This window comes from Schistocerca gregaria, chromosome 10 (genome assembly GCF_023897955.1).
Source record: "Schistocerca gregaria isolate iqSchGreg1 chromosome 10, iqSchGreg1.2, whole genome shotgun sequence".
NCBI lineage: Eukaryota > Metazoa > Arthropoda > Insecta > Orthoptera > Acrididae > Schistocerca > Schistocerca gregaria.
In genome coordinates, this window is record NC_064929.1 from 154,072,447 (window position 1) to 154,100,285 (window position 27,839).

A 27,839-nucleotide genomic window follows, 5' to 3' on the forward strand; every position below is an offset into this window, starting at 1 on the left:
ATATCCTTAAATTTCTTTTCCATTCTTCTGTATATTATTATTGTCAACAACTTCGATGGATGAGCTGTGAGGCTGATTGTGCGACAATTTTCGCACTTGTTGACTCTTGCTATCTACAGAATGATGTTGATGATGCTTTTCCGAACGTTTGATGATACATCGCCAGCTTCTTAACGTTATACACACCAACGTAGTAGTCCTTTTGTTGCCACTTGCTCCAATGATTTTATATTCTGATAGAATATTATCTATCTCTTCTACTTTATTCGATATTAGTTCGTCCAAAGCTCTTGTAAATCCTGGCTCTATTACTGGATTACCTATCTCTTGCCTGTCGACTCCTGTTTCTTCTTCTATCGTGCGCCTGCTTAGCTGAGTGGTAACGTGCTTGCCTACCATTCAGCGGGCGTGCGTTCGATCTCCCCACCCCGATTTGGACATTTTCTCCACCCATGGACTGGGTGTGGTGCTGTCCGCATCGTTTCGCCATCATCGACGCGCAAGTCGCCCAATGTGGTCTTACCTGAAGTAAGACTTTCACCGGGCCATCAGGGCAACACGATGATTTCATTCCTTTTTTTTCTTCTTCTTCCGTCACGTTACCAGGTTAGTCCTCCTCCTCATAGAGGCCTTTATTCTTTCCACCTACCCGCTCTCTTCTCTGCATTTTACAGTGGAATATCCTTTCCACTCTTAATGTTACTATCCTTGTTTTTACTTCCGACGATCATTTCTTTTTAGACTTCTTCACAGTGAAATGTGGTTGTAAGGGGAGGAATAGAAGAAAGGATTGTGGGATAATATAGGCTTGGTAGTAAAAATGAGAGAAGAGGGAGACTAATTGTGTTGTGCAATACATTTCAGCTAGTAATATCGAATTGTTGAAGAATAACGAGAGGAGAAGGTATACTTGGTAAGTGCCGGGAGATACGGAAAGAGTCCAGTTACATTACATCATGATCAAGCAGAGATTCCGAAATCAGGTATTCGATTGTAAGCCGTACCCAGGAGCAGATACAGACTCAGAGCATAATTAAGGAATGATGAAGAGTCGGCCGAAGTTCGAGAGACTAGTCAGGAAGAATCAATGACCGCAGAAGTGAGTTTCGGAAATTCTAAGGCACATGTGAGGTACGCTTAAAATTCTCTGAGGCTGTAAATACTGATATAATGAATAGCTCAACCGGTAGTTCAGTTGAGGACAACTGGGCATGGCTGAAACGGGCCATCACAGAAGCTGGCGAGATAAACATAGGTATGAGCAGGTAACGTCGAAGAAACCGTGGGAAACACAAGAAGTACTCTAGTTGATCGACGAAAGTAGGAAGCTCAAAAATGCGCAGGAAATACAGAAAACAAATGTGTGTGAAATCTTATAGGACTTAACTGCTAAGGTCACCAGTCCCTAAGCTTACGCACTACTTATTCTAAAATATCCCAAGGACAGACACACGCACCCATGCCCGAGGGAGGACTCGAACCTCCGCCGGGACCAGCCGCACAGTCCATGACTGTAGCGCCTGAGACCGCTCGGCTACTCCCGCGCGGCGGAAATACAGAGCTACAAGTCATTTAGGAACGGAATAAGTAAGAAGTGCAAAAAAGAGAAGCCGAAATGGATGCAAGGAAAATGTGAGAAAAGCAAGTGCAACTATACAAAAATGAAAATCGATAAATAAGCCTATGGCAACTGGAGTGCATAGACTTAGCCAGCTGTCTCTCTCTGTAAACAATAAAAAAATCTGAAGTATCATATATGTAATGTCTTATTAGAATTATTATATACGCCATGGAACAGCCTGTACACAAGAGTAGTGTATTCACTGTTCATTGACAAGAGAAAATAGCAACCACGTAAGCTGAGTCGGTAATGGTCACTTGGGTTTATAGATCAGCTAAGGCAGGCGATACGCTTCAAGTAGATACGTTTTAGGATATGGGTCAGTGAAATTATTAACTGCGGCGTTATACTTGCTGATAGTATACTGTGTACTGCTCAAAAGAATCACTGCACGTTTAAAAGAAGCCTACGCGTGTTCCAAAAATCGAACCAATATTGTATCGGAAAATCAGCTGAAGCACTGAATTTCACATTTCGAAATATTTTTCTTAGAGCTGTGACACATCAGTGCGGTAGCTAGCATGCGTAAAAGTTGTTATTCATTCGTATGATGTCTTCTTGTATTAGCAGTGCTGTGATTGCGTCCACGTGAGAAGCAGTAATAGTGTAACCTTCGTGGTTAATAATAAACACAGGCGTTGTTCTGAATTATCTTAAGTACATTGTGTAATAAAGTGCAGTTCAATGTGACGTAATATGATCCAATCTAATTTGTCGATCATTGATCTCTTTTCAGTAAGTAGCAAAATTTTTCCGTAAATGTCACAACTAACTTTCTTAACTTTCATTGCTACTGAATGTTATTGCCTTCATAAACAAATAATGTATTTTCCAAGCGTTTTGTCCAATTCTTATCGTATTTCAGGTCACTAAACTGTTTTTGTTTTAAAAAGAGAAGTGAACAAAATTTATGCTCTCTCTAATTATCGGACTCGCAACGGTCTATATTACAGCTCACTAGACGCCATACGCAATAACAGTCCTACTACGTATGTCCCACTTTAGTGCATTACTTTCTATCACTGTGTGCTCGTTTAGCATTATTCAGCTGCGTGAATTTCAATATGCAATATGCTATGATAACCTTTTCAAATTCAAACAGAAACATCTGATAACGCGTTAAGGCAGTAGTTATTGAGTACCTGTTAAGAGAGTGGAACTATGCAAGCTGCTAGTGTTACGCAATAACAGTCCTACTACGTATGTCCCACTTTAGTGCATTACTTTCTATCACTGTGTGCTCGTTTAGCATTATTCAGCTGCGTGCATTTCAATATGCAATATGCTATGATAACCTTTTCAAATTCAAACAGAAACATCTGATAACGCGTTAAGGCAGTAGTTATTGAGTACCTGTTAAGAGAGTGGAACTATGCAAGCTGCTAGTGTTGTGAAGGTTGGTATGGTGTTCCCTACAATATTTTTATTATGAGTAACCATTCAAAGTATGGCAATAAATTTTGGTAAATTCTATAGTAAAAAATAAAAATTAAAGAAACCGAGAAATATATATTAAAGACTGAAAATGCTATAATCGTAAATCGGATATTTTCATATGCTTCATTATAATGTCGTATAGAGTTAAGTTATGCAAGAGTGTGTAAGATGAATACAAATAAAAGTAAAACCAGAAAAACTGATTGTACGTATTCAAATTTAATCAGATGATGTTAATAGAACTCGATTACGAAACTAGTCACTGGAAGTAGTGGATGAGTTTCGCCATTTCAGCAGCAAAATTTCTGACGATGGAAGAATACGTGAGGGTAAAAAATGTACACTGGCAGCAGGAACAAAAGCGTTTCTGCAAAAGAGGAAGTTGTTTACATAGAATATAAATTTCATAGACTGCGTACGTACGTCTATGGAGTGATTATATTCTACTGCGCATGCTCTAGTCACGTGATTTTGGGGCGACGTTGCTTCTGTGCGGTAATAGCGAAACTTGAATACCACACGAATTTGCCTTGTTTTAGGTACGTTTCTGCACGTTCTGCGTTTTAGTAACAGCTACAGTGCAGTATTGCCTTTGCTACAGGTGTAAAGAGAAGTATGTTGCAGGAGGACCAGTTGGTTGGTTGGTTTGGCGAAGGAGACCAGACAGCGAGGTCATCGGTCTCATCGGATTAGGGAAGGACAGGAAAGGAATTCGGCCGTGCCCTTTGAAAGGAAACCATCCCGGTATTTGCCTGTAGCGATTTAGGGAAATCACGGAAAACCCAAATCAGGATGGCCGGGCGCGGGATTGAACCGTCGTCCTTCCGAATGCGAGTCCAGTGTCTAACCACTGCGCCACCTCGCTCGGCTGAGGACCAGTTACTTCTTATAGGTATGTACAACAAATGCATCATTGTAAATGTCACACTGATACGAGACACTTATGTGTTGAGAAATATCGAAACACAGTATTATGAGGTCTTCTGTCACAGACACAATTTCTGCGATTGTGTGGCCATGTGTTTACGAGACAAGTGCTAAATCAAGTTACCAGTATGTTTGAGTAAACTGGCAGTGAATGTATACATACTGGTGCGGTGTTCATAACCATATAAGATTTACACATGGCAGTCTGATTAATTTCCTCCAGTCTATACAGGTTCTCAAACCCCTGTGTGTATCTAAGTATCTCTGCATGTGCAGTGTCATTTAAAGTAATTAATTAGTACAGATTCGACAACATGAATCAGTGCAACAAAAAACGTAAAACAAAATTTTGTTAGCTGTCACTTATTCTGTTACACTAGTCGTGTATGGTTTTACTTTTCTGATGAGATGGTGAAAAAATGTTATAGACATTTTACTTGTCTACAAAAAGCAGAAGGGAAAATAAAGAAAAATTGAAAATAATAGTGGATAAGCAATTGGTGCACTTACTATATTTTCTGTAACAATTTCACATTTCCAAATCCGTTCTTTTTTCGTGATACTTCAGCGTCGTCTACAGTGTCATTAATTAGAACAGAGATTAGATAATATGAATAAGTACAATAGGAAAGGCAAAAAATATTGTTGTCTGCACTTATTATCCCTTTAACGAAAAACCTAACTGAAGTAGAAACTTAGCTGTGAAACCTTGACGAAAAAGCACGATATCATTGCTCTTCATATGTTTAAGCCAACTTCAGTTCCTGATATCTAACTGTTAAGTATATAAAATGTGTATATAATGTTTCACGGTGCTTCTGAAGGTGACATATGTGTGGATGCAAAGTAATAACACTCAAATAAGCTAAGTGCTATACGGGCTAAACGCGACGTCCCAAAATCACGTGACTTCAGCTGCAGCAGAGGACAGAATTCTCTGTATGCGCATCCGAATGCTCACTGCAAAGATATTTACCCTTTATGGCACATTTAAGTGTTAGGAAGTAATTTATGAAGAAATTTGTATTGAGTTGTACGGAACTTGAACGATAAGAATTTCATATTAGAAGAGATTAGGAGTTTTTGAAGTGTGGGGCTGTAGATGAGTGCAGATTAGATGGGTAGAGTGACTAACTAACGTGTTGGCACTGAACCAAATTGGAGGAAAAAAGATAACTGTGTGGCACAACTTCACTGAAAGAAAGGATCAGTTTACTGCATACATTCTGAAGCAGCAATGAATCTTCGACTCGGCAGTGGAGCGAAGTTCGTAGGGGTCTAAAAATTATATATGAAGACTTAGGCTTGAATACAGTAATCAGGTTAATATGGATGTAGTTTGCAGTAGAGGAGGAAGATACATGAACAGGATAGTCTAACATGGAGAGGTACATCAGACCAGTCTTCAGACTGAAGACCGCAACAACAACAACAATTAGAGTTGTAAACCTAGCGCAGGGTACCTAGTCTACCATAAGCAGGCGTGTAGATTACGGTACTGGCTTTCGTGAGTTAGGTCATACTGCATTACCTATATGTTGGATATGTTGCATACCTATCCGGCGTTAAACGATCATTTTCTTTCCATATGCGATCCGTCCCTTCCTAGGTTCCCCTAAAACCCGAAGGTGCTGAGTGAGAATATACTGTATAAAGAGCCTATAGAACATTTTTGTTCTACATTATTACCCTCCTGTCTTTTATTTAAGAATAAACAGTAGTTATAGCGAAATTGATACTGTCAATGTTCAATTCAGGTTTTATTCGCAAATGATTGATATCCAACGTCAAACAGAGGTGTGTCCTAATAAAAAAAAATACGGATTTATAATATAGCGCTGGGACACAATTTCCTCAACAAAACGCTAAAACCAAAAAATTGATAAACGAAATGATACCAAACACAGATTCAGCACTTCGTCGGTCTTATTAAAACATCTTTCTGTTATTCATAACCAACTTTCGCATTCATCAAAAACAACGGGACACTCTTGTCTTTGATAATGATGAAGAACTTTCTGTTGAGTAGAAAAAAACAATAATAATTATATACACTTTTTATGTTTCTGCATGTAAACTGTACTAGCATCAAAAGTAATTGCTCTGGTTACATAAAAGAGGAGAATTACATGATCAGCCAGTTTTCATGTCTTACGAAAAGCAAATTATACCCTGGAAGGATATAAAACATACAGATGAATAACACTGATGTGCTGTTCTAATTACGTGAAAAGAGAGAAAGAAAAAACACATTCATGTATGTTTCTTTCCCTTCCAGTTCTACCAATACTCCGGTAATCCCACCGTTTACTACACCATTTATGTAGTGTACTAAAACTACAGAACTCTAACAGCAGCTCATTGGGTGACAATATGAACGAAATATGTTTCGTGGTTTCTTGATCATCCTGTGTATTAGCATTGTAACCTGATATACTTACCCTGTAATCCTTATCACGTTGCACCTCATAACGAAATGGCTTTCTTATTATCCTTAGAACAAGCAACGCAGTAAATTAAATTTTTAAAAATGTTTTGAGAAAGGATCAAAGATGAAACAATGAGTGAAGACCGTAAGCTAAAACTTTGTGTAATTTTATTTCTGTTACGCCACAGAACGAGTGGCGTATTTTTCATTTATAGAGCTGTACATAATAATCATAAAGGAATAGTAATTATTGATTAGTAATAATAAAGTTCATTATTGTGGTATTTACATTAAACAACAAAGGAACAACAACATTAATATCAGCTAGTAATAAGCTATCGTGTAATATTAAAGAACAGATTTGTTCAAATATTGCCCCTTCTTTCTTTTTTCTTATTTCAATCTCCTTTAACAAAGTTTTGATTAACTCTTACAAAGTTTTCACTTGTTTCTTTTAGACGATTCTGTCCTACTTTCACCACAATGGACTGAAAAAAGCACTATACATCTAAAACGATAGTACGAGGAAAAGTTGTAGTCTGTTTTGTTGTAGCAATAAATTACACAATAATCATTTGGGCAGGAATTCTGCAACAGTTCTCAAGCCCTTTTATTGCAAACTGTCGATCGCAGAATAATTCCAAGTAATAACATTTTTCGTTCTTTGATTCCCACTTTTTATTTCGTTGCGTTTTTCCATTTTCTTGCTGCGAACGACGGCCCAAATCTGCGTTCGCGTATCCCACGCCGTCACAGAAACTCATATTTTGCTTTACACATCACATACACACGAGATTTCGGGCTCCTCGCATATAAACTTTTGAAACGACTCCGGATTTTGTTTCGTAGTTTATCAGCACAAGGGAATTTCTTCCGCGGCGCATGACGGGATGGTGTCCATTATTTTACCAAAGTCTTTTCCCTCCCTGGAGGACCGCATTACAAGCTGTTACCTTCATTATGAACTAGCGACAATGTGTCCGCTGCGCTGGCGGCGATGAATCTTGCCACTGTGTGGGCGACAGAAAGGACGGCAATTTGGCTGGGGAGAGGAAACAAAAGACTCTCTCACCGCGATGGACACTTGAATACCGCACGCTATGAGTGTGGACGCGGCGACAGGGGAATTTGAGGGCCTTTCACCCACGTGATTCATGGGGCCTCCGCATCTGAACCCTACCTGGTCGAGCATTCATTAAAATCTGCTCTCGGTAACAATAGGCGTCCATCAGTGAATTTTCTGCCTTCGTACAAATAGTAAGTTGGTGTAAGCTTAAGAGCACTGTAGGCGGAAAATACAACTGCAGTCAACCTGTTCAGATTAGGTATCAAACTATCAGAGTACCTAATTTAACTTAGAAACAGAAAAGCAGTGACTCTATATGAGTTTAGAAAACAATGTAATTTTACAAGTCAGGTAATGCATGTGAAAGCTGTCGAACGAAAATGACCATTAATTTTTTTAACAGGTTTGTTTGTGTATCCATCCTCCGCAGCAAGCATATAAATACTTGTTTTGTAAATAAAACTGCCTTTTCCTGTCGTTAGTTACTTTATTTATCCCATACGCGTTTAGCCTTCTCCTGTTCTAAGGCATCATCAGTGGGATCTATAACGATACAGTTTTCTTAGTTTTAGATTATTAAACAGCTCACTTCGCGATTTTTTGTAAAAACAAGTAATTACTTACGATTTGATGTTCTGCGTTTCCTCACATCTGGTCCGGAGGTCGCACAATCACTTTTATGACTGCCATATAATCACATTTTTGTGTTCTCGCCTTCCACACACTGTTCACCATGTTTCTCACTCTTTTTTGTGGTGGACTACTGTTCTTTTGCCACTCGATACAACTATTTCGTCGTACACTGTCTTTCACAACGTAAATATTTTGACTCCATTACATGTTTCGTCTTCTTTGGTACGGTTACCTATATGTTGCCAACCTAACGTAATATAGATTTGAGACTAACTACAATTTATGATGTTTATACCATCGTCGGCTCTATCCCCCTCTCTCACTCATACACACGCACGGTACAAAATTCATAAATAGAAGTTAGTCTCGAACAAATACTACGTTAGGTTCGCAACAAATAGGTAAACATACCAAAGAAGATGAAACACGTAATGGAGTCGCAATATCTGCGTCGTGAAAAACAGAGTATGTCGAAATAGTTGTATCGAGTGGCAAAAGAACAATAGTCTACCACAAAAAAAGAGTGAGAAACATGGTGAACAGCGTGTGGAAGACGAAAACACAAAGATGTAATTATATGACAGTGATATATGTGGTAGTGCAACCTCCAGATCAAATCAGAGGAAACACAGATCAGCAAATCGTAAGTAATTACTTTTAATTACTTTTTTAAAAAAAATCGCGAATTGAGCTGCTTAATAATCTAAAACTAACAAAACTGTATCGTTATAGATCGCACTGGTGATGCCTTAGAACAGCAAAAGGCAAAACGCGTATGGGATAAATGAAGTAACTAGCAGCAGGAAAAGGCAGTTTCATTTACAAAACAAGTATTAATTTTTATTTACCTTCATTATTAGGGTAGGTGTTGAACAAAAGATCATTTTTTATTTATTTAGGGAAGCTAATATATTTTCGATCTGTACATTGAAATAGTATTAGATGGTGCTAAAGAGCAAGAGCGTTGGTTTAAAGTTGGAAACAGGTACACCACTGTGTGACACCAGCGAGTATGAGCTGGAAATGACATAAGAAAGTTGAAGAGTTGAAGAAAATCTTTGAAAGACAGAGAACAAGGGGAAAAAACAATCCAGTTGGGTGGACAAAACGTAAAGAAAATTGTGTTTGTTGACGTTGTCAACATTGGAAGGGGCGGACGATCTATCTGTCGTAATATATCCTCGAAGTCAAGATCACAAATAAATGTTATTGTGACTACTAGTTTCAGCTACAAAAGAGACATGTTCAGATCATAAACACAGCCCTGATTACTGTAACTGCCATAACGGCATAATATATCGTCACAAAAATTCTGAGTGACTGTGCTGATACAGAATGTGTACGTGGAATAACGTGAGACATGACTCGTATACAAGCAGCTATAACGAAGGCCGTAAAACTAAGGCATAAAGCTTAGGAACTGACACATTTAATGAATATTTGTGTCGTCTGTAGCATAAACACTGATTAAATGTGTCGGTGCCTAAGCTTTAACGAGTATTATTTTTTCGACCTTCCCTCCATCTCATTGTATATGACCGATTTGTCACATTATTCTACCTACACAGTGTGTATGAATGTTATCACACTAATATTTATGACGATGTGTTAAGCTGTTATGGCAGTTACACTAATCAAGATTATATTTATGGTCTGAACGTGGCTTATCTATAACTGCAACTAATAATCACAATGAAATTTGTTTACGCTCCAGAGTTCGATTATATAAAATACTTAATACGCACAAAACTTGAAGAAAGTCGACAGATTTGACTATTTAGGATCAGTGGTATTCTATGACAATTCAGATTTCTCAATAGACCGTAGAGTGCAGATAAGTTAGATGAACAGGAAAAGGCAGCCAGGTGTATTGTGCGATAGATGAATAAATCTGAAGGAATGGTGTATAGGTCAGTAGCGAGATGTGCTATGCTGTGTAGATCCGAGTCATGAGCATCAACTTACGCACAGGTTACGGCAGTGGATGTGGACGAAATGATGAAAGTGAAGAAAAATTTGTAGCGGCACCAGAGACAGTAGGATCAGAAGCCCGAGAGTAAGAGGCAGTGTTAAAGTGACGAAGATTTCGAAGAAAGTTCAGGAGAGAAGATTGACATGTTGTGGAAGTTATGTGAAAAGTGACACCTAGATTGACAAGAGGATTGTGGAATGTTAGTGGAAGGTGACCTAGGAGTAGCATTAGCAATAACAAGGTAGACTGACTGTGTACCAGAGCACCTCTGAGAGAAAAGTGCAAGGAAAAGGGCAGTATGGTGCCGAAGAAAATGGAGAAGTATTTCCGAGAACGTCGACCCCACTTATTTCCGTACAAGATAATTTTCATATTATTTTGTTTTCATATTATTCAGATTACGGGTGTGAAACCTCCATGTCCTGGCGGGCATCAAACGTGGGGCTTCGCATTTCGTGGGATATAGTTTTCCGTCCGAAGATGTGATGCGAGTAAGCCTTTTATGTCGGTTCCTGAGACATCTTGCGGTAGATAACAAGGCTGAAAATCCAGGTTGGCGTTTTGCCTCAGGACACAGTTTAGATATGTCAGCAGTGTTCACAGCATTTTCTTAAAAATATTTTTAGTCACTTAACTAAGGCCTCGTGACAAATAAGGAAGTTGGGAAAGGATGAGATGGTCGAAGAACGGAACGAAATTCGGATCAGCTGCTTTAGAATGTTCACTTTTGAGCCCAAAAACCGACTTAGATCTATACGAAGAAACGAAAGTTCAGTAAAAAAGTCATGGATCAGAGATTCACTGAGTACTTAAATGTTGAGCGCTGGTTCACAATTAAATGAAAAGATTGGCTTTCATTGCTTTTGTGCGAGAAATTGAAAGCGAGAGATTATCGAACAACATCACGAATAGCGTGGAGCAGTAATTTTATTGGTTCGGCATGCGCAGCGTTGACGGGAAAATTACACACGCCACGGAGGTAATTTCTCCCGCCGAGTGACGTAACGGGTAATAAGGGACGCTACAAGCGAAACTCGACTTCAGTCTTGCAGCGAGATGATAGTTTTCCGTGAGAGGCAATAATTTATTGGAAATGAGACTTGGCTACATTTGGTTAATCCTGAAGGTGCGTTCTTAGCTCCCTGACGTCTTTAATACCTAGGAAAAGAATATAAGCGGTGGTTTCTGCTATAAATATAGTGAATATCTAGTTTATTGATGCTCGAAATATCAGTAAACGGATTCTAAGTGTGTAATTGATGGTAATATGTATTGCGTAGCCTTCTTCAGAATTGTAATAATTCTGAAAACGCCATCTGCAACAGTATCGAGAAGTTGCGCTCCAATTGCCGGATCAGTCGTAGACTGGAAATAAAATTGATAGATTCTGGTTCTGGTGATATTTTACAGGATTAAAAAACGTTTAATGTAATTCTAAATACGCTAAGCAATACACTGACGTAAGATTCTCGTTATTAAATGGTAACGCACGATCGCACATTGTAAATAGTAAGTGTGTCTCCTTTGAGTAAATCATTGTAAAATGTGTTTCTGATTCTGTCTGTATTCCACGCTAACTTCTATGTAATATTGGTCTTCTCCCCTGTTAAAAGAAATAGTTTTCTGGAAAGCGTGTTAAGTAGAGAACGTTCATGGAGGACTCGCAGCAACTGATGGAAATGCAACACGTGAAATAGGCATTACATTGATTACAGACTATCATGATTATGTGGCTGACTAACGGTATGTTCCCAAAAAAAAAAAAAAAAAAAAAAAAAAAAAAAAAAAAAAAAAAAACGGTCATTTTCGTTGGACAGCTTTGGTACAGGCGAGGCAGGGGAAATGTGATCCAATCCGCGTCTACAATCTCCGTGTAACTGGTCACAAATTAGAAAGTTTACGAGAAACTGGTTAGCATATTGCGAAACCTTGCTTTGTCAGCGCAGGGAATAGGCCGTATCAGAACGCATGAGACGATTTTTCTGGAAGATAACTACATCCGCGATCAAAACTACGATGGCACAGGAAATCCAAGTAAACCTGCAGCTATCAGTGCTCAAAAGATTAATACGGTGACGTATATTCGGTTAAATAAATGGCAGCTCCTAGTATACACGAATTACTTGCTATATGTAGACGAAATCTGCGGCCGAGTTTAAGTGACATGTGAAGTAGCTTTTCAATATGTTTCAGGTCATGAATATTTCCTTCCCGGCACGTTCTAGAGTACTTTGCCGCGGTTCCCACTATCCTGTACAAATGGCGAATTAGGACAAAACGAACAGTGCTGTAAGTTCCACACTGCGTAACATTTTGAGGAAAACGCGCTTCCGTCATGCCGCGAGTTGCTTTCTGACAGAAACGACGGAAAAGAGAGAGATCCTGATTACGATGTGCTATCTGGTCACGGAGTAGCGCCTCGGTGTTATGTTTAATTACCTACCGGAAGCGAGCAATTTTAATTATACGGAAGCACAAGGTGTGGAAAACCGCAGAGATAACGCACTATATGAAGATAATATGCCCACTTTAATACAGAGTCGATTATTAACTCTGGCACGCCAACGAAGCAATTTGTGAGAATGGAATGCACGGCCGTATCTGCATAAACTCGAGGGAAAAAGTGAGCTACGGTAAGAAAATCTGGATAAGTTTGAGACGAAATGCAGTACATACAACGAATGTGTTCATACCATTAAAAAGTGGAGTCGAGACCAAATAATTACTTGGAACAGACTGTCACTTGAAATCCGTACTCTTTGCCATACAAATGAAAAATATTCGTAGCAAGTGTGACTCCTATATTCATTTAGGAATGTAATTTGTGACGATTAAGCGCGTAAAAAAATGGCACGGTAATCTGTTTGACGGAAGGCAGTCACGAAGAAAAAAGTGATTTCATTCACGAACGATATATAGAATAACTTTAACTAATAGATGGTGTTCTTCAAGTGACCAACATTTCAGATGTCTGGTATACTCTCGCTCGACCAAATTATAGAGATATTTAAAAAAAGGGGGGGGGGGAATTAAGAAAGGAGAGAGACACGGCTCTTTGGCTCTTATCATGCGTTTGCCATCTATCCCAGCAAATAAACAGCGTCCTACGATAAAATATAGCAAACTCATTTGACAGCAAAACCAGAAGGAAGGAAACCGATTGACTAGGGACATTCTAGCTCAGTGATTAAGACCCTGTATATCAAACGTTCATTTGAAACACTAAAGTGTGTCAAAGTTGTCCATACTTGAACTGAGTCATAGCCCTTTTTCTATTGAGAAAGTGGAATGGCAGTCCGGAGAGGTACAGCTAAAAGGAGGTCTGCGTGTGTGTGCATCGGAATCTTGACGTTCAGTTCTAAAACGCTGGTCAGTTTGAGGTCAGGTAAAGAACATTTGCGACTGTTGAACTTTTTGTCACCTTCGCTTGATTTTAAAATCATGCTTCACACACGCTAATAATTCAACTTCATTTAGATGACATGTAAAATTCTGAGAAACGCGAGGAGCCCTCTAGTTCGTTAAGGCAATGGGAAAACAACTCCATGTCCAGTTTAGTAGTGTTCATCTAAAAAGCGTGTCGGGTTCGTAAAAATTTCTGAGTGATTTAAGACTGTAGTGGCATCATCAATGCGTAATTAAAGCTATTCGTCACTGGGCAGTTGAGGCAACCACCGACACACAGCCTCGTAACTTCAGTGGAGCATAACTTTCAGCTTTGCTGGAAATACTCCGGGGCGAAGTTGGGGAAGCTGCCGGATCAGCTGCCGTTTTCCTGTTATTGAAGCTGTCCGCTGCACGGCAGCTGGAGAAATGTTCGGCACACGGTGTCTTCAGTTCACAGAGCGTAGCCTTCAGCTCAGTTGGTAGTATTCGGGGGCAAAGTCATTGGCGAGGTTGCTCAGGAAATTGAAATCGGCCGAGCTGTTGCTGCTCTCCGGGGGCGGTTCGCTGTAGAAGTGGTGGAAGCCGCCCCCGCCGCCCCCGGTGCCGAAGCCGCCGCTCTCTCCGGAGCCCTCCGAGGGGTGGACGCTGGTGGGGGGCGTCATGATCGTCGCCGAAGACGCCGACGCCGGCGTCGGGGGCGCGCCGTTGGGCGTCGTCTGGTTGCTGCCGCCGTTGTTGCTGTTGTTGTTGGGCGTGCCGGGGTTGTTGTTGTTGTTGTTGGCGCCGTTGGCAGTGCCGTTGGAGTTGGCGTTGGTCAGGGGGAAAGGGTCGGGCGACGAGACGAAATTGGACGGGATGGTGGAAGCGTCGCCCCCCTGGTGCACGAGGTGGTGCCCTTGGTGCTGGTGGTGCTCGTAGTAGTGGTGGTGCTGCTGCTGGTGCTTGGTGTACTCGAGCTGCTGCTGCCCGTGGTTCAGTTGGTGGTGTTGGTGGTGGGGATGCTGCACGAAGGATTGGTGCTGCGCCACGATGGGGCCGGCCTGGTGCTGGTGCTGCTGCTGCTGCTGCGGTTGGTGGTGCTGGTGCGCGTGGGCGTGGTGGTGGTGGTGGTGGTGGTGGTGCATGCCGTCGTGGTAGTACTCCGACCCGGCCTGGTGGTGCACCATGTGCTGGTGGTGAACGCTGTCCGGGTTGTAGGCCCCGCCCCCGTCGGCGTAGACCCCGGCGGCGTACGCGGCCGCCGTATACTGGTCGTGGTGGGGGTAGTTGTGGTGGTGCTGCTGGTAGCCGGCGGCCACCATCTGCTGCGGCTGGTGCTGCTGGTGGTGGGCGGGTGGCTGCTGGTGCTGTTGGTGCTGGTGCTGCCGGTAGCCCCCGTAGCCGGCAGCGGCCTCCGGCTGGTAGCCGTTGTAGCTGGTGTAGCCGCCCCCGGACTGGTGCGCGGGCAGTGCGTGGTACTGGTGGTGGGACAGGCCCTGCTGAGGCTGCATCGGCGGCGGAGCCTGCTGCTGTGGGGGCGGCTGTGGGGGCGGCTGGGGGGCCTGGTAGGCCGGGTTCACCACCACGCCCCCGCCACTGCCTACCGCCCTCACGCCCCCAGACGCGGTTCCCCGTGGCGACGGATGCATGCCGTTCGGTCGAGGGTATTGCCTGCAGAAAGACGTACAAGGTTACTTGATAACTGATCAGCTATGAACTCTATTGGCAGGCCGCGGTGGTCTAGCGATTCTAGGCGCTCAATCCGGAACGGTGCGACTGCTACGGTCGCAGGTTCGAATCCTGCCTCGGGCATGGATGTGTGTGATGTCCTTAGGTAGCTTTAAGTACTAAGTTCTAGGGGGCTTATAACCAGAGATGTTAAGTCCCATAGTGCTCGGAGCCGTTTGAACCATTTTGCACTTTATTGTGGTCATATCTGTACCTATCCGAGATGCTTTTAAGGGTGGTAGCACGTAAAATGGGCCGAATTCGAGCAGGGGAGGCACCACAAGACATTTTAATTTCCTCTGTCTATAAAAATGGCTCTGAGCACTGTGGGACTCAACTTCAGAGTCATTAGTCCCCTAGAACTTAGAACTAGTTACATCTAACTGACCTAAGGACATCACACATCCATGCCCGAGGCAGGATTCGAACCTGCGACCGTAGCGGTCTCGCGGTTCCAGACTGCAGCTCCTAGAACCTCTCGGCCACTTCGGCCGGCGGCTCTGAGCACTATGCAGCTTAACTTCGGAGGTCATCAGTCGCCTTGAACTTAGAACTAATTAAACGTAACTAACCTAAGGACATCACACACATCCATGCCCGAGGTAGGATTCGAACCTGCGACCGTAACGGTGGCTCGGCTCCAGACTGTAGCGCCTAGAACCGCACCGGCCTCCACTGTCTATACTTTTACAAGTACATTCATAAAACTTTGTCAGCATGACCAGGAAGGATTCAGGATTCACACTTGTAGCAGCGGAAGTTCAAAAACAAAACAAAATAATATTTTTACATGTGACGTTTCATCATTTTTTCACTTATATTGGCCTGCATTTGTTGTTATAGGTACACTTTTCTTCATAAGTAAGAGAGACTGTTCGATGAGCGGGCAAAGATTCTGGTCACACTCTTGCCGTAGGGTTGGAAAACTGCTACTAAAGGCAGAAGAATTCATAACGATAAACGTGATAAGTATGCAGAAGGCAATGAAAACCACTGCATTAAAGATACATAATGAGTATCCTCAGGACATAAGGCCCGCGACTGAAAAAGTATAATGATGGTCTATTTTTTGGCAAAAGATTCCGGATGAGACTGCCAAGGGGGAGGTGACCATGAGGAAAATACTGAATAACCCACGAAACGATAACGTTCTAGGATGGGGGGTGGGGGGCCTGTAATGTCAGAAGTTTGAATGTCGTAGGGAAGTCAGAATATCTGTAAAGCGAAACGCTAAGTCTCAATTTAGATAGAATGGCAGCCAGTGATGTGAAATGGAAAGAGACCAAGGATTTCTGGTCAGACGAGTATAGGATAGTATCAACAATAGCAGAAAATGGTTTAACGAGGGTCGGATTCATTATGATTAGCAAGGAAGGGCAGAGACTGTGTGTGGTGTCACCGCCAGACAGCACACTTGGTAGGTGGTAGCCTTTAAATCGGCCGCGGTCCATTAGTATACGTCGGACCCGCGTGTGCCACTATCAGTGATTGCAGACTGAGCGCCGCCACACGGCAGGTCTAGTCTAGAGAGACTCCCTAACACTCGCCCCAGTTGTACAGCCGACTTTGCTAGCGATGGTTCACTGTCTACATACGCTCTCATTGGCAGAGACGATAGTTTAGCATAGCCTTCAGCTACCTCATTTACTACGACCTAGCAATACGCCATAATCAGTTACAATATTTCTTCGGAACAGATATATTGTGAATCATGTACCGTCAAGAGCGACGTTCATCATAAATGGATTACAGTTAAGTATCAAACCAACTTCGTCCGACTTCTGAATTCTAATTTATTGTCATGTTCCAGACCTCAAGTCAGTATAATTCTTCCCTCCTCATGCCAGCCTGCATTGCTATTCTTTGCGCACTCTTGACACTGTGGATAGCGCAATATTGACTTTCCTAACAATTTACGAAATGAAATGTCATATGCACCTAAATGTAACTACACTACTGGCCATTAAAATAACTACACCAAGAAGAAATGCAGATGATAAACAGGTATTCATTGGACAAATATATTATACTAGAATTGACGTGTGATTACATTTTCACGCAATTTGGGTGCATAGATCCTGAGAAATCAGTACCCAGAACAACCTCCTCCGGCCGTAATAACGACCTTTATACCCCTAGGCATTGATTCAAACAGAGCTTGGATGGCGTCTACAGGCACAGCTGCCCATGCAGCTTCAACACGATACCACAGCCAGTTGCTCGGCCACCATTGGCCAGACGTTTTCAGTCGGTTACAGATATAGAGAATGTGCTGGTCAGAGCAGCAGTCGAGCATTTTCTGTATCCAGAAAGGCCCGCACAGGACCTGCAACATGCGGTCGTGCATTATCCTGCTGAAATGTAGGGTTTCGCAGGGATCGAATGGAGGGTAGAGTCACGGGTCGTAACACATCTGAAATGTAACGTCCACTGTTCAAAGTGCCGTCAATGCGAACTAGAGGTGACCGAGACGTGTAACCACTGGCACCCCATACCATCACGCCGGGTGATACGCCAGTATGTCGATGACGAATACACGCTTCCTATGTGCATTTCACCGCAATGTCGCCAAACACGGATGCGACCATCATGATGCTGTAAACAGAACCTGGATTCATCCGAAAAAATGACGTTTTGACAAACGTGCACCCAGGTTCGTCGTTGAGTACACCATCGCAGGCGCTCCTGTCTGTGATGCAGCGTCAAGGATAACCGCAGCCATGGTCTCCGAGCTGATAGTCCGTGCTCCTGCAAACGTCGTCGAACTGTTCGTGCAGATGGTTGTTGTCTTGCAAACGTCCCCATCTGTTGACTCACGGATCGAGACGTGGTTGCACGAACCGTTACAGCCATGCGGATAAGATGCCTGTCATCTCGACTGCTAGTGATAAGAGGGCGTTGGGATCCAGCGCGACGTTCCGTATTACCCTTCTGAACGCACCGATTCCATTTCTGCTAACAGTCATTCGATCTCGACCAACGCGAGCAGCAGTATCACGATACGATAAACTGCACTCGCGATAGGCCTTTATCACAGTCGGAAACTTGATGGTACGCATTTCTCCTTCTTATTCGAGGCATCACAACAACGTTTCACCAGGCAACGCCGGTCAACTGCTGTTTGTGTATGAGGAAGCGGTTCCTCATGTCAGCACGTTCTAGGTGTCGCCAGCGTCTCCAATCTTGTGTGAATGCTCTGAAAAGCTTATCATTTGCATATCACAGCATCTTCTTCCTGTCGGTTAAATTTCGCGTCTGTAGCACGTCATCTTCGTGGTGTAGCAATTTCATTGGCCAGTAGTGTATGTACAAGGCGGTATCCCATGACTTCTGTCACCTCAGTTAGTATACATAGGTATTTTTTCGTACCTGAGGAAGGGGCTGTTGTCCTGGTAGAGCCTCTGGGGGCTGAAGCACGGCTGCTGCACGGCGACGGGGGCGGCGCCGCGTCTGCCCCCAGCGGCGGAGGCGGGGGCGGCGACGGCAGCGGCAGCGGCGGCCACGGCGCCCCTCAGCACGCCGGGAGGCGGCACCCCGCTCTGCGGCCTGCCGTAGGCTCCACCCCCGGGCACCCCTCCCCCGGCTCCGCCCCCGCCGCCCCCGGGGCTGGGCGTGGAGGCGGGCGTGAGAGCCGCAGAGTCCAGCACGGAGACTGTCTCCCGCTTGGTGGACACCAGCAGCGACGTGGGCGGCGGGGGCGTCTTGCCGGCGGCGGCTGCCGACTCCTGCTTCACCGCCGCCTGCACAGTGCGGAAGAGAACGTCAAAACGTCGGACCATTTCTTACTACAAATAGTAATAATAATAAGAAAGTTATAGTGCGACGCCACACTTCTGCTTTTGAGCCCCTACGTAGCATCAAGTAAGACCAAAACTCCATCTGCACATCAATTCACTACAATGCACAGCACGAAGGGTACAAAAAGTCGTACAGTGATTAGCAGTTACCAATGACGGTGCAAGATTTACGAGTGAATTGATGAACAGATTATCACAAACTGTGAATTTATCTTTCCGAGCAATGCAGGCAAATTTAATGCTCTCAGGTTCATAATATTGCCTGCTCTTTATATTCCACACTCCTCGGGAATTTGCCGAGAAACGATATATCTATGAGAAACCTATGAAAGAGAAGACGAGAACATTCTGTTAAGGAGGAGGGAAGAAACTGGTGAAAAAAGCCACAAGAGATCCACACATTGCACTAAACCCCAGAAAACAAGCCGAAACATATAGATTTTAATGTTGCTAACCAACAGTCACACAGTATCTTTTTATACGAAGACACAGCTATTTGTTTTATTGTTTATTTAAGTGCAACCCTATGTTTTGGACTTTTATCCCATATTAAGATATTTTATTTTATATCTTTAACGTACATTGCAGGACACTCAACATGCTGTCAGGCTAAAAGCTGGCCATAAATTAGCCTGACAGCATGTTGAGTGTCCTGCAATGTATGTTGGAGATATAAAATAAAATATTTGAATATGGCATAAAAGCCCGAAACCTGCGCTATACTCGAATAAACAATTAAACAGTCAAAGGTCGGCGTGTTCCCTTTCTTTTTTCATTAAAAAAAAGGAAATACAGGGTGAGTCACCTAACGTAAAACACATCAAATACTGACGTATCCATTCCACAGGCCGAACGTGAGGAGAGGGGCTGTGAAAATGGTTAATACAAACCATAAACAAATGCACGGAAGTATGTTTTCAACACAAACCTACGTTATTTTAAATGGAACCCCCTTTAGTTTTGTTAGCACATCTGAACATATAAACAAATACGTAATCAGTCCCGTTTGTTGCATTGTAAAATGTTAATTACATCCAAAGATATTGTAACCTAAAGTTGACGCTTGAGTACCACTCCTCCGCTGTTCTATCGTGTGTATCGGGGAGCACCGAATTATGTAGAGATCCAAAGGGAGCGGTGATAGACCTTAGGTACAGAAGAGACTGGAACAGCACATTGCGTCCACATGCTAACACCTTTTTATTGGTCTTTTTCACTGACGCACATGTACATTACCATGAGGGGTGAAGTACACGTACACACGTGGTTTCCGTTTTCAATTACGGAGTGGAATAGAGTGTGTCCCGACATGTCAGGCCAATAGATGTTCAATGTGGTGGCCATCATTTGCTGCACACAATTGCGTAATGAATGTCGTACACGCCGCAGTACATCTGGTGTAATGTCGCCGCAGGCTGCCACAATACGTTGTTTCATATCCTCTGGGGTTGTAGGCACATCACGGTACACATTCTCCTTTAACGTACGCCACAGAAAGAAGTCCAGAGGTGTAAGATCAGGAGAACGGGCTGGCCAATTTTTGCGTCCTCCACGTCCTATGAAACGCCCGTCGAACATCCTGTCAAGGGTCAGCCTAGTGTTAATTGCGGAATGTGCAGGTGCACCATCATGCTGATACCACATACGTCGACGCGTTTCCAGTGGGACTTTTTCGAGCAACCTTGGCAGATCATTCTGTAGAAACGCGATGTATGTTGCAGTGCTCTCCGATACACACGATCGAACAGCTGAGGAGTTGTACTCAAGTGTCAACTTTAGGTTACAATATCTTCGGATGTAATTAACATTTTACAATGCAACAGACGGCAGTGATTACGTATTTGTTTATATCTACATCTACATCTACATCCGTACTCCGCAAGCCACCTGACGGTGTGTGGCGGAGGGTACCCTGAGTACCTCTATCGGTTCTCCCTTCTATTCCAGTCTCGTATTGTACGTGGAAAGAAGGATTGTCGGTATGCTTCTGTGTGGGCTCTAATCTCTCTGATTTTATCCTCATGGTCTCTTCGCGAGATATACGTAGGAGGGAGCAATATACTGCTTGACTCTTCGGTGAAGGTATGTTCTCGAAACTTCAACAAAAGCCCGTACCGAGCTACTGAGCGTCTCTTCCACTGGAGTTTATCTATCATCTCCGTAACGCTTTCGCAATTACTAAATGATCCTGTAACGAAGCGCGCTGCTCTCCGTTGGATCTTCTCTATCTCTTCTATCAACCCTACCTGGTGCGGATCCCACACTGCTGAGCAGTATTCAAGCATTGGGCGAACAAGCGTACTGTAACCTACTTCCTTTGTTGTCGGATTGCATTTCCTTAGGATTCTTCCAATGAATCTCAGTCTGGCATCTGCTTTACCGACGATCAACTTTATATGATCATTCCATTTTAAATCACTCCTAATGCGTACTCCCAGATATTTTATGGAATTAACTGCTTCCAGTTGCTGACCTGCTATTTTGTAGCTAAATGATAAGGGACCTATCTTTCTATGTATTCGCATCACATTACACTTCGCTACATTGAGATTCAATTGCCATTCCGTGCACCATGCGTCAATTCGCTGCAGATCCTCCTGCATTTCAGTACAATTTTCCATTGTTGCAACCTCTCGATACACCACAGCATCATCTGCAAAAAGCCTCAGTGAACTTCCGATGTCATCCACCAGGTCATTTATGTATATTGTATAACAAAACTAACGTGGTTCCATTTTTTTAAAAAAAAAACCTAGGTTTCTGTTAAAAAACATACTTCCGTGCATTTTTGTATGGTTTGTATTAACCAATTACACTAGCCTCTCTCATCACGTTCGGTCTGTGGAGTCGGTTCGTCAGTATTTGATGTGGTTTACGAAATATATCCAGCGGTAACGTTAGGTGTCTCACCCTGTATATGAGTATGACATAATGTGAGTCGCACTTCAACTGCGTACTCATCAAGGAAGAACTAAATCGCATACCAGAGACCAAACCATTCCAACAGACAACTACGGAATGGGTTCCGTTAACTATAGAAGAGGTCAAAGATGCCGTTAAAAAGACCAACAACAGAAAAACCGCACGTGCTGACTTATTGTATAGCGAATGTTTAAAAAGACGCAGCCCATATACTAACGCCAATGCGGAGAAAACTCTACAACAAGCGCGTAGAAACAGCCTCCATTCCAGAAGAGTGGAGACAGTGAATAGCAAAAGTGCTACATTAGGGGGGGGGGGGTCCCAACGACACTAGTAAACAGAGAGGCATAGCACAAGAAAACCTACGTTTTAAAATATTCACTAAAATATTAACGAAAAGAATAAATCAAAGAATCGATGAACACCTCCCCGGAAACCAGATGGGATTCAGGAAAGGAAAATCAGCTCTGAGCGCAAGATAATTCGTACTAAAGTGCGTACGGAAAGCCCTTAAAGGTTTTATGTAGTAGTTGTAAACTTCGCTAAAGCCTTTCTCCGCGACTGTTCAAGCTGGTGGAGGCTCTGTAATGGTGTGGGGCGTGTGCATTTGGAGTGATACGGGATCCCTGGTAAGTCTAGGTACGACATTGACAGGTGACACGTACGTAAGCATTCTGTCAGATCACCTGCATCCATTCATGTCAATTCTGCGTTCCGACAGACTTGGAAATTCCAGCAGGACCATGCGACACCCCACACGTCCATAATTTCTACAGAGTGGCTCCAGGAACACTCTCCTAAGTTTCAACACTTCCGCTTGCCACTGAACTGCTCAGACATGAACTTAATTGATAATACCTGGGATGCCTTGCAACGTGCGTTTGAGAAGAGATCTCCACCCCCTCGCACTGTTACAGAGTTATGGAGAGCCGTGCAGGATGCACGGTGTAAGTGTGTGGGTCGTGTGCTGCTGGAGTGATATAGGACCTTTGATAAGTCTAGACACGATTCCGACAGGTGACGTATGCAAGCATCCTGTATGATCACCTGCATCCATTCACCTCAATTATGCATTCCAAAGGACTTGGGTAATTCCAACTTGACAATGCGACACCCCACACGTGCAGCGTTGCTCCAGCAACATTCTTCTGAGTTAGACACTTTGGCTGGTCACCGAATACCCCAGACATGAACATTATTGAGAATATAAGGGATACCTTGCAACGTGATTTTGAGAAGATATCTCCATCCCCCGCACTGTTACGCATTTATGATCAGCCGTGCACGATGCACTACGACAGTTACCTCCAGCACTAATTCAGACATTAGTCGATCCCATGCAATTCTGCATGCTCGCTGCTCGCGGGGGCCCTACGCGACATTAGGAAGGTATACTAGTTTCTTTGGATCTTCAATGCAATGATCATTTGTTTGCCCGTACATATACATCATGTGCACGTATTTCCGCCCCATTCGCAAAACTCCTTCGTGCATGTCTTCTTTTTTGTCTTAGAGCGAACATCCTAGGGAACTGCAATCTATGAGACGTGGTTCAAATGGCTCTGATCACTATGGGACGCGGTAGCCGTGCGGTTCGAGGGCTTCAGTCTGGAACCACGAGAGTGCTACGGTCGCAGGTTCGAATCCTGCCTCGGGCATGGATGTGTGTGATGTCCTTCGGTTAGTCAGGTTTAAGTAGTTCTAAGTCTAGGAGACTAATGACCTCAGGTGTTGAGTATCATAGTGCTCAGAGCCACAATGGGAAATAACTTCTGAGGTCATCAGTCCTCTAGAACTTAGAACTACTTACATCTAACTAACCTACGGACATCACACACATCCATGCCCGAGGCAGGATTCGAACCTGCTTCTGTAGCACTCGCGTGGTTCCAGACTGAAGCGCCTCGAACCGCTCGGACGCCTCGTCCGGCTATGAGACGTGTTTGGCATTTATGTGATGAATGAACCAATGTACTCCAGATTCCATAGGGTAGGGTGAAGGCGGGAGAAGTGTGGCGAAGCGTCTCCTCTCCACCTGCTATGTGGACGCCCATTCTTGCAGTACAGTTGCTGGCTGAGAAGAATGACCAGACTGCTACGTACGTGTTGTTGGTGCGGGCCGCCAGGTGGCGACCCGGTGGAGCGCGAGTCGTCCTCGGTGGCCATCTTGTCGAAGGCGCTGCTGATGGAGCTGGACACGCTGCTCGCCCCCGAGCTGGCCGTGCCCGTGCCGCCCCCGGAGGCGGCGGTCACGGGGGGCGGCGGCGCCGCGCCCGGCGCGGAGGCGGACGTCGGGGGCGGCGGCTGCGCGCCGGGTGCCGCGATGTCACAGTTCTGGCAGCTGCCGGCACCGCCTGCAGAAGCGGAGGACGAGTCCTCAGACCACACCAAACGACTGCCGCAGTGCACGCCACAAACCTCATGTCTGGTGACCTTGCTGCTGAAATACATCTCGATATATGATGGTTCTGCTGGAGGAGTGGAGAACTGCGTGCTACAAACCCCACAACGAGGCCTCAGATCACACCAAAAACTGCCGCAGTGCACGCCACAAACCCCATGTCTGGTGATCCTACTGCTGAAATACAACTCGATATACGATGTTTCTGCTGGAGGAGTGGAGATCTGCGTGCTACAAACCCAACAACGAGGCCTCAGACCACACCAAACAACTGCCGCAGTGCACGCCACAAACCCCATGTCTGGTGATCCTACTGCTGAAATACAACTCGGTATATGATGGTTCTGCTGGAGGAGTGGAGAACTGCGTGCTACAAACCCAACAACGAGGCCTCAGACCACACCAAACAACTGCCGCAGTGCACGCCACAAACCTCATGTCTGGTGATCCTACTGCTGAAATACAACTCGGTATATGATGGTTCTGCTGGAGGAGTGGAGAACTGCGTGCTACAAACCCCACAACGAGGCCTCAGACCACACCAAGCAACTGCCGCAGTGCACGCCACAAACCTCATGTCTGGTGATCCTACTGCTGAAATACAACTCGGTATATGATGGTTCTACTGGAGAAGTGGAGAACTGCGTGCTACAAACCCCTACAACGAGGCCTCAGACCACGCCAAACAACTGCCGCAGTGCACGCCACAAACCCCATGTCTGGTGATCCTACTGCTGAAATACAGCTCGATATATGATGGTTCTGCTGGAGGAGTGGAGAGCTGCGTGCTACAAACCCAACATCTGTCGCTTAAGTGGTGATGGAGGACAACATTCAACAAACTCTGCACCTAGTGATCTTACCACTGAAATGGAGAGCTGTACACAACAGAAATAATATCTGAAATGATAATTAAATCAAGACCCTAAACTGTCGACAGGCGTTGATATGCATCAACAGGGACAGTTGTAAATGTGTGCCCCGACTGGGACTCGAACCCGGGATCTCCCGCTTACATACCAGACGCTCTATCCCGTCTGAACCACCGAGAGCGATAGTGCGACTGCAGGGATTTATCCCTTTCACGCTCCCTGTGAGACCCACATTCCCAACTTACTGTCCATACTGGGCAGCATCACATATGTGATTAGAAGGAAACGTAACATCAGAATTATCTGCGGATCAGATGAAATGAGAGAATTCTGCTACCTTGCAAGCAAGCTAATGCATGTTGGAAGGAGGAAGAACGAGATAAGAAGTAGAATAGAGGAAGTGAAGAGGGAGTTCCTTGCCAAGGAATACTAGTATCTAGTATATATGCTAACATACGTGTGTAGAGCAGCACAATACAGTAGTCAATGATAAAAATGTAAACTAAACTAAACTCCTCCGGAACAGGCCATGAAGGCCAACGGTACCGACCGGCCGCCGTGTCATCCTCAGCCCACAGGCGTCATTGAATGCGGGTATGGAGGGGCATGTGGTCAGCACACCGCTCTCCCGGCCGTATGTCAGTTTCTGAGACTGGAGCCGCTACTTCTCAATGAAGTAGCTCCTCATTTTGCCTCACAAGGTCTGAGTGCACCCTGTTTGCCAACAGCGCTCGGCAGACCGGATAGTCACCTATCCAAGTGCTAGCCCATCCCGACAGCGCTTAACTTCGACGATCTGACAGAAACCGGGGTAACCACTGCGGCAAGTCTGGTGGGATAGTAGTCAATGATGGCGTGTGAGAAAACTAGAAAGCAAGGCAATCGAAACGGCTGAGATGTCGTATTGTAGGAGGGTACGTAAAATTGACGATAGTTTGTCCGGGAGAGCTGCATCACTGAATGAGACGTTCCCTGTGACGTATTTCACAAACTCTCCACTAGAGAGCAGGTCCAACTCCTTGCGAGGAAGATTGTCAACAGACGTGTTGCTGTCATTTTCGTTTTAGTTCTGGAGATAAATCACATTCTCTAGTCTGGCAAGCTGAAAAATTTTCTCGTACAGTTAAACATTTTTAGTGTTAAGGCTTATTTTCCACAATAATGATGTTGATTGTTTACTGCGAACTTGGCAAAGGCGAAGGCATGGAACCAACATAAAATGACCACTAACTTACCTACCCACAGAGAGAAATCACGGCAGTCTACGTCTCCCGATCGGGAGAGATGGACCAATATCATTAGGTATAGATGGACCACTTGTTTTAATGGGGAAGAGACGGAGCACAATTAAATTTAGTTTCAAATCACGTGGAATAATCCCAATGAAGAAGGTACCAGTTCCAGACTATGCTGATTGGTTGGAAGATACGTCTCTACCAAAAAAAAAAAAAAAAGAAAAAAACGGAATCTCACACACATGGCAACCAACCATTTCAGAGCTCATCAAAAAAGATAATGACACCAAAGACATCAAAAGAACAGCCTTATCTGGTATTCACGAATACAACGTCGGACTCCACTCCTGCTAAAGTAGAAAATACCAAAATTACCACTTCAAAACTGACTGCTCCTAAGCCAACTCATATAAACTTATGGACGAAATATCGCCGATTACTTCCTTTGATAACACAATGAATTTTACGAGGAGAGCAGCAACTGTATCGAAAAGGCTCAACACTGTAAAAGATAGTGAAACTGTAAGAAAATAGAGGAATAACAAAAGAAGGGAAACAGAAAAAGACACAAAAAGATCAGCAAAGGGAAATACTAGTGAAGAGAAAAATAGGGTGAGAAGGTAAAAATAAGAATCCTGCAAGTAGCTCAGTGTTTTTATCAAAGGGGACACAGTAGAAGATTACGAAAATAGCTTTGATGAATGGGAGATGAAGATGAAAGTGTCGGTTTTGGTGATACCTACTAAGAAACTAAGAAAAAGAACTACTGGATTCAATGTGTTTCCTATTTAGGATCGTCAAATGAATGTTGTTCAACATTTGGTAATAATTATAATCGCTCTGGCGAGACAAAGAAAGGCTAATTCTTTAACAATACCAACAACCCATTAGAGAATTCAATGTTCAATCAAGATTTATAATAAAATGATGAAATATTTAACAGTGTAATTCTGTATTCAGTAAAACATATTTCATATAAAAATACGTAATTTTAATTGACTCTTTTCCTAATGTGTAGCTATTTTTCTAATCGTCTATCTCTCCCAGTCTACTGATCCATCTGTCCCAGACACCTGTGCGCAAGATGGACCACTCACGGTTATTTTAATTTTATTATATCTCTTGTGTTTTAAGCGGAGATACCTCAGCAATACACTCTATACGATCATGCTGCTAGAAGCCAAAAGACGTCGAAGAACACATAAATTTTAAAATTCTAGACAGCACTCTGGAGCACAGCGATCGGTATAAAATTCTAAAAATCAAATGAAAACAGTCTCGATCGCGTTTTCAGATTTTTTATTTGTTAGCAAACAGGTTTCAACCCTTTTGTCAGACCATACTCAGGGTTTTGACCGCAATCATGACTGGTGGAGGCTCCAGATGGAGCAAGGTCCTTAGAAGCAGTAGCGACAACCTTACTTCTAAGGATTT

General features: G+C 43.7%; 1 protein-coding gene across 1 annotated transcript in view; it reads right to left on the bottom strand.

Moving 5' to 3' along the window:
* Window positions 1-6,564: 6,564 nt before the first annotated feature.
* LOC126293221 (homeotic protein proboscipedia-like) overlaps window positions 6,565-27,839 on the bottom strand; it is a 33,388-nt gene continuing 12,113 nt past the window's right edge. Inside the window, exons 4-7 of the mRNA XM_049986343.1 lie at window positions 24,001-24,251; window positions 18,661-18,918; window positions 18,548-18,600; window positions 6,565-15,121 (exon numbers count right to left, since the gene is read on the bottom strand). Coding sequence (XP_049842300.1) covers window positions 13,939-15,121; window positions 18,548-18,600; window positions 18,661-18,918; window positions 24,001-24,251 — 1,745 coding nt within the window. The 3' untranslated portion in view covers window positions 6,565-13,938. The remainder of the gene's footprint in view (window positions 15,122-18,547; window positions 18,601-18,660; window positions 18,919-24,000; window positions 24,252-27,839) is intronic.